The 15,195-nt window shown below is 41.8% G+C and overlaps 1 protein-coding gene across 2 annotated transcripts in view; it reads right to left on the bottom strand.

Moving 5' to 3' along the window:
• PATJ (PATJ crumbs cell polarity complex component) overlaps positions 1-15,195 on the bottom strand; it is a 422,851-nt gene that overhangs the window by 72,708 nt on the left and 334,948 nt on the right. For both annotated transcript variants that reach the window (XM_023187375.3, XM_023187368.3), the window contains exons 32-33: positions 9,784-9,901; positions 4,455-4,588 (exon numbers count right to left, since the gene is read on the bottom strand). In XM_023187375.3, coding sequence (XP_023043143.2) covers positions 4,455-4,588; positions 9,784-9,901 — 252 coding nt within the window. The remainder of the gene's footprint in view (positions 1-4,454; positions 4,589-9,783; positions 9,902-15,195) is intronic.

The raw sequence follows: 15,195 nt of genomic DNA on the forward strand, positions 1-15,195 counted from the left end.
TGACAGACAGGCCTATATATTTCTCCTGAGTCTAACTTACGGCTTTTGATGAGGTACCTGAGGTTAGGAAATAAAAGCTGTGTCCCATTCCTCATTTTTAAGTGGTGCTTATTCTTCCAAGGACAATGGGATTTACAGTCTCAAAAGGCAGAACTATATATTACGAACTTCAAGAAGCTCTAGATTTTTTTTTTTTTTTGGCTGCCTCATGGTGGCAGGGAAAGGAGAGTACAGTATTTAGCAAACAGCCTCACATCCAGGCTGTAGGAAGTGATGGAATTCAGTGGAAACCCTCAAGCTATCAGCCAGCAGCACAAACGAATGCAATATTGAAGACCCAAGAGCAGCACAGACACATCGTGTTCAGGTATGCCAACCAACCCAGGTAAAACAAAGTCAGATTAACAGCAGCAAAAGCAAAACCACAACTCATTCAGCTAGGCTGGATGTGCTGATCAAACTCTTCCGATTTACTACAGGAAATCTATTCCCATATAAAAAGCAATGTAAAGACTTATATTTACAAAAATAATCAGAAGGTTAATTTTCTGTTATGAGAGAATTCACTACAGAATTTAAACTGTAATTTCCCAGGATTATTGTTTTTAATATTCAGGAACACCTCCTCGGGAAAGTGTGGAAACAGGCCTTGGGAAGGAGCCATCACCCAACGTTCAGGGTCAACCAGTAGTTTCTGAACACTAGGGGCCTTGGTTTGACGAATATATATATATACACATATATTCCACTGTTTATAAGATGTCTGATCCTCACCGTAACTCAACAAGTCAGGAATATTAAGGTCATTTTGCATATGTGAAAACAGAGAGTTGGAGAAGGTATGTGCCATGGGCAGTTGCTCACTGTGTGCTAAGCATCCTATGAAGGTCATCTCTTTGATCATCCTAGTAAGTCTACAAGGTATTATTATCTCGGTAAATACAGCACGGAATAGACTGAGAGGTTAAGAAATCTGCCCCAGCTAGTAAATGGTAGAGAGGGAATATGACTGAGAGCTAAAAGAGAGGAATGGTCAGCATCACCTCTGAGTTTGGCTGAGGACGGATCATGAAACCCAGGGAAGACTTCATGGGGAGGAGTGGCTTAGAGGAGGTAGAGAAGCTTGATGGGAGCGGGAGGAGGGCAGAAGACAGCAAATTCAGGGAAGCAGGGCAAAGTCCGAGACGCTGGAGTGCACATGTGGGTTTGGGGAACGATGGTCTGGTCTGGTCCTATGTTGATGGTATGTGACAGCTTCTACATAAAGTGGGAGCTAGCTGGGGGGCTGGTGCTAGTCAAAGTGTTTCTGTGAACTGCTGAGAGACCAGATGACATAAAATTACAAAGAATTATTAAAAATACTAATAGAAGATACAGCACAGAGCAAATTCCTGTATGTATGAAGCCACACAGCAGCTCCTGCTTGCAAAGGCAAGAGGAGAATTCAAGGACATTTCAAATTATCATGAACTCCAGAGAAAAATTTTACCAGTACTTTTATCAAGCTGAAGGAGACAAAATTCTTTCAGGTTCAGGTGAGGTGGTTCACTAGCAGGGTGGGGCTTAAAGCCAGGATTTTCTAGACTCGGTCCAAAGGTAGGAAAGGGAAGGACCATGACCAGCAAACATGTAAAAGGCATTAATGATCGGGACAGGAGGCAGAGAAATTCTAGGCAGACAGGGGCAGATCCCCGGCAAAACCCCACCTTTGAGCCTAGAAGCCCGAAACCCTTGGTCCAAAGTGATAACATCAATCCCCGTTTGTGTGCTCTCTCCTGATTGGTTCTTTCTGAATAATATCTTTTTACCAATGGAATGTTGCCTTTCCCAAAACTACCTACGGCCTGCCCAGCCCCACATCCTGTGCCTACAAAGACCTCAGAGACTCACTTGGTAGAGGAGAGAAGCTTGACTGAGGAGAAGCAACTTCACTTTAGAGGGACGGCTGGGCTTTGGAGGAGAGACGGCTTAACTTTAGAGAACAGCCGGCTGGACTTTAGGGAAGACTCCACCTGTGCCGTCCCCTCTCCAGCTCCCCTGTCCACCGACAGCCACTTCCATTGCTACATAAAATTCTTCTTCTCCACCATCCTTCAAGTGTCTGTGCAACCTAATTCTTCTCGGACGCTGGACAAGAGCTTGGGACTCACCCAGTGTGGGTACCCAAAAAAGGCTCTCACACTGGCCCTTTGCCCTCGCTGGCGGGGAGCAGCTGCCCCATACAACAGGCAAGGGACCCACTGAACTGATAACGCACGGCTGTCCTGGTACGGTGGAGCTGAGCATTGTAACATACTCTCTGGGGCTTCAGGGGTCACAGGCAGCCCCACCTGGTCTGGCCCAGGGGACCCCACAGAGCCTGCTCCTGCCAGCGCCCAAAGCGGTCAGCTGGGTCCCGCACTCGCTCTCTCATGCGCTCCCTCCCACAACAGGCTGAGTGCGGCGGTCCAAGTAAACGGAGTACCCCTGTGGCAAGTCTGATAAAGGGGTCAAGAGAAAACTCCTGCATCATCAAGACTCTAGTTTCAATCGCCTATGCTGTTCTCGAGTTTCCTAGTGCTTTAGGGGACTAATGTTTATTACACAAAAGTAGAATAGGATCTCCCCACCCCCAACAGTACCACCACAGAAATGTTATATTACTGCCCAATGCGGAAAAAAAAAAGTTTATTTATAGACCCTGATATATTTGTGTTATCTGGCATGTACAATTTATTGCTTACTAAATAAAATGGACAAAAGAAATACCAAAATATTCATTTAAAACATATTCATTAACAAGAGTGATTATCTCTAGGGAGAGGCCCTGGTGTTTTAGGAAGGATTGGTAGTGAAGGGCAGAGCTAGGGCAAAAAGGTAGGTGGGAGATTTATTTTTTACTTTTTTGCTTTTATGGTAACTTAACTTTGTATAAGATGCAGGTATTAAATACACACACACACAATTTTCCTTTTGTGTCAATTTAACTTTGTATAATATGCAGGTATTAAACACACACACACTGACACACATGCATTGATTAATCACGTCTTGAGTAAGTCAAAACCCAGGAAAAGTTTTCATTTTAATCGTGCTACTGAGTAGTGACAAACAAAAGGTACTGAATAATGAAAAATCAATCATCCCAGCTAGGCATAGTGGCTCATGCCTATCATTGCAGCATTCTGGGAAGCTAAGGTAGGAGGATCGCTTGAGCCTAGGAGTTCAAAACCAGGTTGGGCAGCACAGCAAGAACCCATCTCTATTTATTAAAAAAAAATAATAATAAAATAAAATAAAATAAAAAATCAATCATGCCAGGAAACAGTAACATTCTAGACCAACTTCTAAAAAAAAAAAAGCATGAGTAGATATGAAAATGGTCAGTGTAAAATGAATCCTAAATTGCTGGGCTGGAATAATTCATGTATACCGTTTTTTTTTTTTTTTTTTTTTAAACAGAGACAGGGCCTTGCTCTGTTGCTCAGGCTGGAGTATAGTGGCATGATCATAGCTCACTGCAGCCTGAAACACCTGGGCTCAAGTCATCCTCCTTCCTCAGCCTCTTGAGCAGCTGGAAATACAGGTGCGTGCCACCACGCCTTGCTAATTAAAAAAAAAGTTATCTGTAGAGATGAGGTCTTGCCATGTTGCCCAGGCTATCTCAAACTCCTGGCCTCAAGCTATCCACCTGCCTTCGTTACCATGCCGGCCTGATGTATACTTTTTATCTACCATTCCATTAAATAATGATGATGAGAATAACAATAGTTCCTACTTACGGAACATTTACTATGTGCGAGGCATCCCCTCAAATACAGGTGCATGCCACTTCACTCAGCTAATTTTTGTGTGTGTATGAGAGAGATGGAATCTTGCTCTGTTGCCCAGGCTGGAGTGCAGCAGCATGATCTCAGCTCACTGCAGCCTCCACTTCCTGGGTTCAAGTGATTCTCCTGCCTCAGACTCCAGAATGGCTGGGACCATAGGTGTGTGCCACCATGCCCGGCTAATTTTTGTATTTTTAATAGAGACAGGGTTTCACCATGTTGTCCAAGCTGGTCTTGAACTCCTTACCTCAAGTAATCTGCCTGCCTCAGCCTCCCAAAGTGCTAGGATTACAGGCGTGAGCCACGGTACTCGGCCCACCCAGATAATTTTTGTACTTTTTGTAGAGATGGGGTTTCGTCATGTTGCCCAGGCTGGTCTCGAACACCTGGGTTTAAGCGATCCACTTGCCTTGGCCTCCCAGAGTGCTAGGATTACAAGTGTGAGCCACTACGCCCAGCACTGATGAAAATTAAACACTGAGAAAAACTTGAAAACTAGCTAGACTATGGATGCACATCTACTTACAATCACGTTTTCTCCTCATACTATGAAAAAGGCAAGTCTTGCAGAGTCATGGTGCAGGGTCAAAATTAACCTCAACAACTAGTTCTATGACTAGATACATTTTACTTCTAGAAACTTACCAAGGGTGTGTCTTTTCCTCCCACAATGCTGAGACCAAGCCCTGAACGTCCCTTGGATATTTCTATAATCATTTCCTGTCCAGGGACAATGGGGCACGTTGCGGGGTCCACTGACAGAGGAGCCTGGAAACCACCTGGAAAAGAATTGAACACAGCATGACCAGTAAGTAAGAGTTGCAGCTCAGCCTGCACATTCCATCACGTGGGGAGTGTGGGGCTTGCACGTGACAAACACCATGAAGCAAAAAGCTGGGTCATTCCTGCCTATTCAGCCAGGGATGACACTGCTGAGATTAAAATGATAACTCCCACCCCTCAACCCATCAATTTTACTTGAAAGTTTTAAATCTTATTTTGTTCATTTATATTTTTCAGACAGAGTCTTACTGTGTCGCCCAGGCTGGAATGCAGTGGTGCGATCTCAGCTCACTGCAACCTCCACCTCCTGGGTTCGAGCGATTCTCCTGCCTCAGCCTCCCAAGTAGCTGGGATTACAGGCACATGTCCCCATGCCTGGCTAATTTTTGTATTTTTAGTAGAGACAAGGTTTCGCCATGTTGGCCAGGCTGCTCTCGAACTCCTGGCCTCAGGTGATCCGCCCGCCTTGGCCTCCCAAAGTGCTAGGACTATAGGTGTGAGCCACTGCGCCTGGCTAAAAGTTTTAAAATCTAAAAATACATCATGAAAATCTGTATGGAAAAATTACAATGATTAAACGATTAAGTTCATGAAGGCCTATGTTACAACGAGAATAAAGGCTGGTATAACAGGAGAACCTGAGCTATAGAATACTAATTAAGAAGCAATGCCTAAATACTTTCAATTAGAGCATATCAGATGAATTAAATTATTAAGATATATAAAGGATATAATTGATAAAGTATGAAATACCTGAAAATAACAATTACCTAAAATTTATCCCCAAATATATTACATAGTAAGGCAAAATGTATTATAAACACAGGACTCAAAAATTACTTGTGGGGTTCATAGAGGAAAAGTTTATTTAAAAGTTATTGCTTTTTTACAAAGTTTTATTTTTAAAAACAATTGTTTTAGGTTGGGTTTTTCTAAAGAGTGAGGGAAAAAATGGTTATAGGCTAAGAAAAAAATGTTTAATAACACCTGTTTATCCAGCATAAAATCTACTTACATGCATTTTCCAGATAACTGAACCTAACCTATTAAAAACTCAAAACATTCGGCCAGGTGTGGTGGCTCACGCCTGTAATCCCAGCACTTTGGGAGGCCGAGGTGGGAGGATCACCTGAGGTCAGGAGTTCGAGCACAGCCTGGTCAACATAGTGAAACTTCGTCTCTACTAAAAATACAAAAAATAGCTGGGCGTGGTGGCTCATGCCTGTAATCCCAGCTACTCAGGAGACTGAGGCAGGAGAATCGCTTGAGCCCGGAAGGCAGAGGTTGCAGTGAGCTGAGACAGTGCCACTGCCCTCTAGCCTGGCCAAGAAGAGTGAAACTCTGTCTCAAAACGACAAAAACAACAAAACCTCAAAACATTCAAAATGTTGAATAGTTTCAAGAGATGCTCATACAAATCATAATCTCCAGAGAATGTCATATTTTCTGATCACTGAGTTTGATCACCATGAGTATTGCTTCCTACGTTATGATACAATTCAGGCAAGGGCTGATGAGAGAGGGCCCCATCTGCTGGTCAGCTGCAGCTAATGCACAGAGCTGAGGATGAGATCCCAATGCTCATCAAACCTATGTAAAAGCAGGGGTCAGCGGACTACAGCCCACGGATCAAGAATGGCTTTTACACTTTCAAAAGCTTGAAAAAAGATCAAAAGCAAAATAATGTCTCAAGGCATGTGAAAATGATATGAGTCTAAATCTCAGTGTCTGTAAATAAAGTCGTATTGGAACACAAACCCACTAATTCATTTATGCCTAGCCTATGGCTGTTAGCATACTACAACGGCAGGGGTGAGTAACTGCAACAGAGGTTGTGTGGTCCATAAGCCTAAAATATTTACTATCTACTTCTTTATAGAAGAAGCTTGTCAATCACTGGTATAAAACAAAAACAGGGCCGGGCACGGTGGCTCAAGCCTGTAATCCCAGCACTTTGGGAGGCCGAGACGGGCGGATCACGAGGTCAGGAGATCGAGACCATCCTGGCTAACACGGTGAAACCCCGTCTCTACTAAAAAATACAAAAAAAAAAAAAAAAAAAAAACTAGCCGGGCGAGGTGGCGGGCGCCTGTAGTCCCAGCTACTCGGGAGGTTGAGGCAGGAGAATGGCGTAAACCTGGGAGGCGGAGCTTGCAGTGAGCTGAGATCCGGCCACTGCACTCCAGCCCGGGGGACAGAGCGAGACTCCGTCTCAAAAAAAAAAAAAAATAATAAAATAAAATAAAATAAAAACAAAAACAGGCTGTAGGTAAGCCTGTGGGGGTTCTGCTCTAACTAAGTGATAATCATGGTCTTTGGGATGAAAAGGTTTTGGAGTGGCAGAGAGCCACAGTTGAGTTCCTAAGCAGGAAGTTAACAGGAGGGTGAAAGTGGAGCTCACTTCTCATCAGAAAAATGTTATTTTTCTATTAAAGAGGCTGTTAGAGAAACTAAATGAACAGTGTGTGTGAGGTGCCCAGCCCGGAGTCTGGCACATTGTGGATATTCATATATCTGCTGTTCCTGTCCATATGGGATTGATCAATCTAAAGGCCTCCTGGTTAAGAGCAAGAAATTCAGTGACACAACCATAAAAAGCGCCATATTTAGAAGTAGCCTGTGGCCAGCCTATGGTGGCTAGCACACTACAGTTGCAGGGGTGAGAAACTACAACAGAGGCTGTGTGGACCACATCCTAAAATATTTACTATCGACTTCATTACAGAAAAAGCTTGCCAATAAAACAAAAAGAAATAGGCTCTAGGTAAGATAGAGGCAAGGCAGAATATTAAATTGTAAACCAAATTTGTCTCTAAATCTTTTTGCGGCATATGTATTTTATACTACATTTCCCATTAATTTACAATAAAAATGACATATGATAGTGGCACACTTTCATGGGTGCTTTAAAAAGTTTATATGGCTTTTAGGCCAGGTGTGGTGGCTCGCGCCTGTAATCTAAGCACTTTGGGAGGCTGAGGTGGGCGGATCACCTGAGGTCAGGAGTTCCATATCAGCCTGACCAACATGGCGAAACCCCGCCTCTACTAAAAATACAAAATTAGCCAGGCGTGGTGGCTCACGTCTGTAATCTCAACTACTAGGAAGGCTAAGGCAGGAGAACTACTTGAACCCGGGAGGCGGAGGTTGCAGTGAGCCGAGATCACACTGCACTCCAGCCCGGGCAAGAAGAGCAAAACTCCATCTCAAATAAATAAATAGATAAATAAATAAAAAGCTTATACTGCTTTTGTAAATGACTAGCATAGTCTCCTCAGCGAGAAGAGAGAAAAAACACCTGGTGAGACATCCTGGAGATGGAATTTCTTTTCCCTCCTCCACGTCTGCCTCACCCTAGCCAGTCCTGAGTCAGTCTTTGTATTTACTTCTCTCATGGAATCCAGCCCCAAACCTGGCTCATACCAAGTCCTCAATAAATGCGTGGTAAGTAGATGAGTAAATGAATAAAATTTCTGTAGATTCAACTGTAGGATGATGAACTTCATTTATTTATTTAACCATGAGAATGAAAACCAGGAAGGATGCTGAATTTCTGTCATCTGAGTATAAATAAGTGATATATATTACCAAAACTCAGCTCGTCTACCTCCATGGTCAGCATGCATTGTCGGTAAAGTGCCAAGTATACATATTTAGGGCATTATAGGCCAGACTGTCTCTGTTGCGACCACTTAACGCCATCGTTATAGTGTGAAAAAACCCACTGACAATACAGAAATAAATGAGTGAGTGTCTATTTACCTGTATTTGTGGAAACTGAAATATGAATTTCATAGAATTTTTTATAAAATGTTCTTTGGTGTTTTTCAACCTTTAAAAAGTGAAAACCTTTTTTAGCCTGTAGACCATACACAGCTAGCTGGTAGGCCAGAATTTGACCATAGTTTTCTGACCACATGTATCAAGTGTTTTAGCACAACTACAGTGCTTTAAAATGGTACCTGCCAGATGAACTTTATGAAGTTAATATTTATGAAAAAATATATAAAAGACAAATACCACACAGATTTCAGGACTGCTAAATTAATGTAGGGTTATGCTTTGCCATTGGTGAGTACTGTCTTTTAAAGGGTTTTTTACTGATGTATACTGCACAAAAACAAAGTAGGGCTGGGCATGGTGGCTCACGTCTGTAATCCCAGCACTTTGGGAGCCTGAGGCAGGCAGATCACTTGAGGACAAGAGTTTGAGACTAGCCTGGCCAACATGGTGAAACCCTGTCTCTACTAAAAATACAAAAATTAGCCGGGCATGGTGGTGGGCACCTGTAATCTCAGCTACTCAGGAGGCCAAGGCAGGAGAATCACTTGAACCCGGGAGGCAGAGGTTGCAGTGAGCTGAGATCACCCTCCTGCACCCCAGCCTGGGTGACAGAGTGAGACTCTGTCTCAAAAAAAAAAAAAAAAAAAAAAGCAAAGTAGAAATATCTATTATTCATTATAAAGTTCTATTTTCAACCCCCAGTCAACATAATTCAAGCCAGGAATTTAAAGAGAGAATGTGAATACCAATTTGGTTAAGCATTGAAAATCAACATTCTTCAAACAGCTTATAGCAACATTTGCAGGACTAAAAATTGGGTTTGATAGGATTTTTAAAGAGATATTACTCAAGACCTAAATATGATCCTTTGTAGAGATCACAGAAGAATAATACAGAAGCCTCAGATTCAAATAACATTTACCAAGGTCCTTTTTTTTTCCTTTTTTTGAGACAGAGTCTCACTCTGTCACTCCAGGCTGGAGTGCAGTGGTGCGATCTCAGTTTACTGCAACTTGTGCCTCCTGGGTTCAAGCGATTCTCCTGCCTCAGCTTCCTGAGTAGCTGGGATTACAGGCATGCGCCCCCATGCCCGGCTAATTTTTCGTATTTTTAGTGGAGATAGGGTTTCACCATGTTGGCCAGGCTGGTCTTGAACTCCTGACCTATTGAGGTCCTTTTCTGTTCTCGTGCTTTTATATTCAAAAAGCAATAGGCAATAGCGACAGCAGAGAGGAGGAAAATGGTGTAGGAAATGAAGTGGCCTATCCCAGCCCCAAAGCTAAGGAAGCGGAGGAAGCATCCAAAGTCAGGCTTCCGCCTCCTGGTCCAGTTCTCTTTTTAGGACATTATGATCCCTTGCCTTCTCTAAGGCTTAATGAGCCAGATCTGCTCAGGGAAAGAATCATACCGTAGCCTGTGAAGTCTGCGTCTGTTGAGTGGTATGATGAATCTGGTGCTAACGGTATCTCTTGTGAACTGAAGGAGACTTTTGTTGGATATTTTTGCTGTTTCATCTGGCTGACAGCCTACAAAAGAAAGGAAAATTAGATGAATATCAAAAAAGAGAAAGGTAACAAGAAAATACCTTCAAACTGGTGTATTGTTGCCAAAACAATGGTGCACTCCAATGATGTTTTCTGAGAATATAAGGTTGGAGGGTGGCAAGAAGTTAGGATAATTTATGCTCATTCCTCATGCTTCCCTATTTAACTTTACAACGAAAATGCTTTGATGAAGGGCAGATCAAGGAAGGGAGGAAAGATAAAAGCTGAAGATACTCTGTCAGTGTGATCTGCACATGAAGCTGGGGGTGGGAGGCAAAACAAAAATTATTTTGCAATTTCTACTCATTCTGATGAAATCCGCAAGAAGCCCCTTTATCTATGGACTTTGAAGTGACTTCTCTGTCTTGTGTACATTGAAAAACAATCTACGCTGGGGATGTCTAGAGCATCAACATTCTCCATTTCTTCTCGACACACTAGAGTCAAAGATGCATTTGGTAGGTTAATTAAGCAAAATGAGGGGCAGACAAAGAAAACCAACATCTACTGAAAGCCTACTAAATGCCAGTTACATCAGTGACATTTAATTCACATAAAGGAACTGTGCTTTATTCACCTATGATACCCAGTGCCTGGAACATAGTAGGGACTCAATAAAGTGCTTGATGAATGAATGAACAAGTGAATGAGTGAAGAAAGAAAAGCAAAACTGAAGACATGAGAAACTCAGGGTAGAAAGTGAACTTGTAATTCAGTGAAGGTATGGGGCCTTTACTGTGTGAGTTTGGGAAAAATTAACTTGTAATTCTGGATTTTTGCTGACAGTACCTCCAATGAATATTAATATTAAAAAGCTAAGAGGCCAGGCACAGTGGCTCATGCCTGTAAACCCAGCACTTTGGGAGGCTGAGGCGGGCGGATCACCTGACATCAGGAGTTCGAGACCAGCCTGGCTAACATGGTGAAACCCCATCTCTACTAAAAAAAATACAAAAATTAGCCAGGCATGGTGGCTTATGCCTGTAATTCCAGCTACTCTGGAGGCTGAGGCAGGAGAACTGCTTGAACCCAGGAGGCAGAGGTTACAGTGAGCCGAGACTGTGCCTTTGCACTCCAGCCTGGGCAACAAGAATGAAACTCCGTCTCCAAAAATACATACATACATGCATACATTCATAAACTAAGAAAAACCAAAAGGACTCCTTGCTTATTTAACAGGCAGTTAAGAAATATAGGTAGTGACCTGACCCGCCTTCTGGATCTGCAGTTGGCTAGGGAACCCATTCCCAGCTGGAAGAGTCCGGTAGTCAGGCTGCCCCTGGAGTCTAGAAATAGGACCCAGGTAACTGCTCCAGAACTGTAACTGTAACTGTAACTGTAACACCTCAACATTCTGTCAGTGGAAAGCTGTGCCTCAATATAGGGCATTGTGCAGTGTGCAGTAACAACAAAACAATACCACCCATTGTGCATATGCACTGGGCTTTCTAGTTTCCAAAACACTTTCACATCCATAAATTCATTCAATCACATGAACAACCCTGACAGTTAAATATTACTTTTTTTCTTTTTGCAGAAATCCAAGCATAAATGTCAAGTGACATATTTGAAGTCACGTGGCTAATTAGAGAAGGAGGTAGAACTGAAAGTCAATAGTTGAAGAATGCTACAAGCTTAAAGTGTTTATCAAACAGCTGATAGGCAATGATTCTACGGATGTTCTTTTGTTTTCTCCTGCAGTTTTTCTATCACTGTCTTCTTTTTTTTTTTTTTTTTTTTTTGGACAGGGTCTCACTCTGGCAACCAGGCTGGAACAGTTGCATGATCTCGGCTCACTGAAGCCTTGATCTTCCTGGGCTCAGGTGATTCTCCTACCTCAGCCTCCTGAGTACCTGGGATTACAGGTGCACACTACCACACCTGGCTAATTTTTTGTATTTTTTAGTAAAGATGGGGTTTTGCTATGTTGCTCAGGCTGGTCTCGAACTCCTAGACTCAAGCAATCCACCCACCTGAGCCTCTCAGAGTGCTGGGATTACAGGCATGAGCCACAGTGCCCAACCACTATCACCATCATTTAATACCGGCTAAAAAAAGACTTATTCAGTTACACGTTTATCAGTGATTTTAAAAGGAAGGAAGTGGAAAAGGACAAATAAGGGGTTACTGTAAGAAAACTGCACATGAAGAGGACTTAGATATCCAGTTATTCTAAGGACCACATTTACTAGCCTCTGGGAAGGTAGTGTGCCAATAGGCTAAGTCCTGGTCAATGGGATGTAAACAGAAGTGAATGTATAATTTTTAGGTCATTCTCCTAAGGAGAAAGATCCTGCCTTCCCCTTCCCACTGCTTGGAATGCAGATGTGTTCGTAATAACTGAAGCAGCCCTCTTAAACCAAAGAATGGGTGCCACCATTTGAGGATGGTAGAGTAATCAAATAAGAATAGTATAGTAATCAGATAAGAGGTGCTTGGGTCTGTGACACTTTGGAGACCATATCATCCCCCAACTGATGACACACAGATTCTTATGCTAAAGAGAACTTCTTGCAGTAACTGAGCCTGTATCTTAACTCACACAGTACTTACATCCAACTTACATTTTGTATCACCTCGAGAAAGAACATGGATTCCCCACAAAGCTGGGTGCAAGCTGCAGAGTTCTTTTATGAAAAATCATGCGACTTTAAAAACAGGAAAGCACTAGAGAGGGCAGTCTAGATTACCAAATTATGACTTTTCCATTGCACAAGATGATTGTTGCTTTTCTTTATATCCCAGTTTCATGTAGCATCTGGTGCATAATGGGTCCCTGATAGATATTCGTGGAATTGAGTTCAATTTAACAATAAGGAAGCAGTCCATAGAATCCAAGTGAAATGTCCAAACGTATATACATAGAGGCAGGCCTCCAGTTGTCAGTATGTACGGTGATGGATAAAGGAGTGTTCCCATGACTCATTCACTGGCACAAAACCAAACTACTATGTAAGAAAGATCAGAAAGAATGGATTTGCTGTTGTATGTTACCGTATTATAAGAACTGAGATGGACTTTATAGGTCATCCAACCTAACTAAACCTGTGGTTTTCAACTCTGTTTCATAATACGAACACCTACAGAGCTTTTAAAAATTACAGATGCTAGGATCCCCATCAAAGACAAAATAAATTAGCGTCTAGGGGTGTGGAGCCCAGGCAAGTTATTTATTTATTTATTTTTTTGATTGAGACTTACTGCTTAAGACTTAATCTTTTAAGAAACCCCAGCTTAATCCATGGTTTAACTTTAAACGATAAGTCTCAATTAAAAAAAAAAACAAAAAACAACAAAAAAAAACTTGCCTGGGATCCACATCCCTAGATGCCAGTTTATTTGGTCTGGGATGAAGGTCTTAGCATTTGTGACTTTTTAAAAACTCCCTAGGTGTTTCTATTATAAAACAGGATTAAGAACCACTGGTTTAGTTGTAAAACACCCTTGTAGTTGTATCAAAATTGTACTTGTCAGTGTTTTTCTAGAGAAAGGATTTACATTTCATCAGGGCTGCATGATAGGAAAATAAAAATCACTACTCAAAAGAAGGTATATGTTGCTAAGTTTGCTATCACTAATTAGCTGTGTGACCAGAGACAAGTCACTTGACTGCCCCATATATAAACGGGTGATACATCTGTATATTGCAAGGTTGTTGTAAAGATTAAAGGTAAATAAATAAACCCATCACTGTGCCAGAAATAATTTAGGCTCAATTAATAACAGCTATTAATGCTTTTATGTCCTTTTAGAACATATCAATACATGATCAGCCAGCTTCTGATTGAAAACCTTCAGGGATGGAAAATTCCACTTTCCTGAAGAAGCTATTCCATTTTGGAGCAGCTCAGAGGGTGGGAAGGTTCTGTATAATGAGCTGCCAGCCTCACGGCACATGATGCCCACTGACCTCGGGGCCATTTCTCTTTGGAAGCCACAGAAAGGGCTTAAAATCACTTTCCCAAAGGAGAAAAATTTAGAAGTTTATGTGCTCATTGTTCTGCAAGAAGAAGTATGTAAGATGTTATTTAGGATTCGCCCTAGCTGTAAAATTCTATGGTTGTAATATTTTAGAGGTGTTTGTTATGTGCTTGAGGTAGGTGGGAGTATATAAAGTTTTGTTTGTTTGTTTGTTTCTGAGACGGAGTCTCGCTCTGTCACCCAGGCTGAAGTGCAGTGCTGTGATCTCAGCTCACTGCAACCTCCACCTCCTGGGTTCAAGTCATTCTCCTGCCTCAGCCTCCTGAGTAGCTGGGATTACAGGCGGCTGCTACCATGCCTGGCTAATTTTGGTATTTTTAGTAGAGATGAGGTTTTGCCATGTTGGCCAGGCTGGTCTTGAACTCCTGACCTCAGGTGATCCACCTTCCTCAGCCTCCCAAAGTGCTGGGATTACAGGCATGAGCCACTGTGCCTGGCTGGGAGTATACAAAGTATTAACACCTTAATGGAATTTGCAAATACATTCAAGCAAAACCTGCTTTTAAATTAAAAAAATTATAATTGGCCAGATGCAGTAGCTCACACCTATAATCCCAACATTTTGGGAGGCTGAGGTGTGAGGACTGCTTGAGCCCAGCAGTTTGAGGATACAGTGAGCTATGATTGCACTACTGTACTCCAGCCTGGGTGACAGAGTAAGACCCTGTCTCTTAAAAAAAAAAAAAATTGCTTACAGGTTTTCAGTTGAACTGAATTTGGTTATTTTTAAGGTTCATTCTGTATCTATTTTTTTTTACTTTGGGTTTTTAGCATATAATTTAAAAGAATTTTCAAAGGCATTTTCTTTGGCAATGTTTGAAATATGTATTTCCTGTAAGCTCTAGTAATCTATAGTTCCTTAAATATAAAAATAGCTAACATAGAAACAATGTATACTTTTAGACACATAAAAGCGTAGATTACTACATAGATATGAAAATCTGGACTTAAGAAAAGCAAGGAAAAAGCTCAACAGTAACAAAAGTATAAAAATTTGATAAAAGTTTATAGTTCTTTAAGAGAAGTTAAATTCAAATGTAAGAAACATTAAAGTTATTTTATAGAAAATCTTCCATTTGTAATTTTTATTTCTAACATTGTATAAGACATGGTGCTCTCAGAAATTTTTTTGGAGATAGAGTCTCATTATGTCGCTTAGGCTGGTCTGGAATTCCTGGGGCTCAAGCAATCCTTCTGCCTCAGCTACCTGAGTAGCTGGGACTCCTCACAGGTATGTACTACTGCACCTGGTTAGATAGAATTTATTTAAGTGCAAGGGCGTTTTCAGGGATACC

Source organism: Piliocolobus tephrosceles, chromosome 1, assembly GCF_002776525.5.
Source record: "Piliocolobus tephrosceles isolate RC106 chromosome 1, ASM277652v3, whole genome shotgun sequence".
In the NCBI taxonomy this organism is placed as follows: domain Eukaryota; kingdom Metazoa; phylum Chordata; class Mammalia; order Primates; family Cercopithecidae; genus Piliocolobus; species Piliocolobus tephrosceles.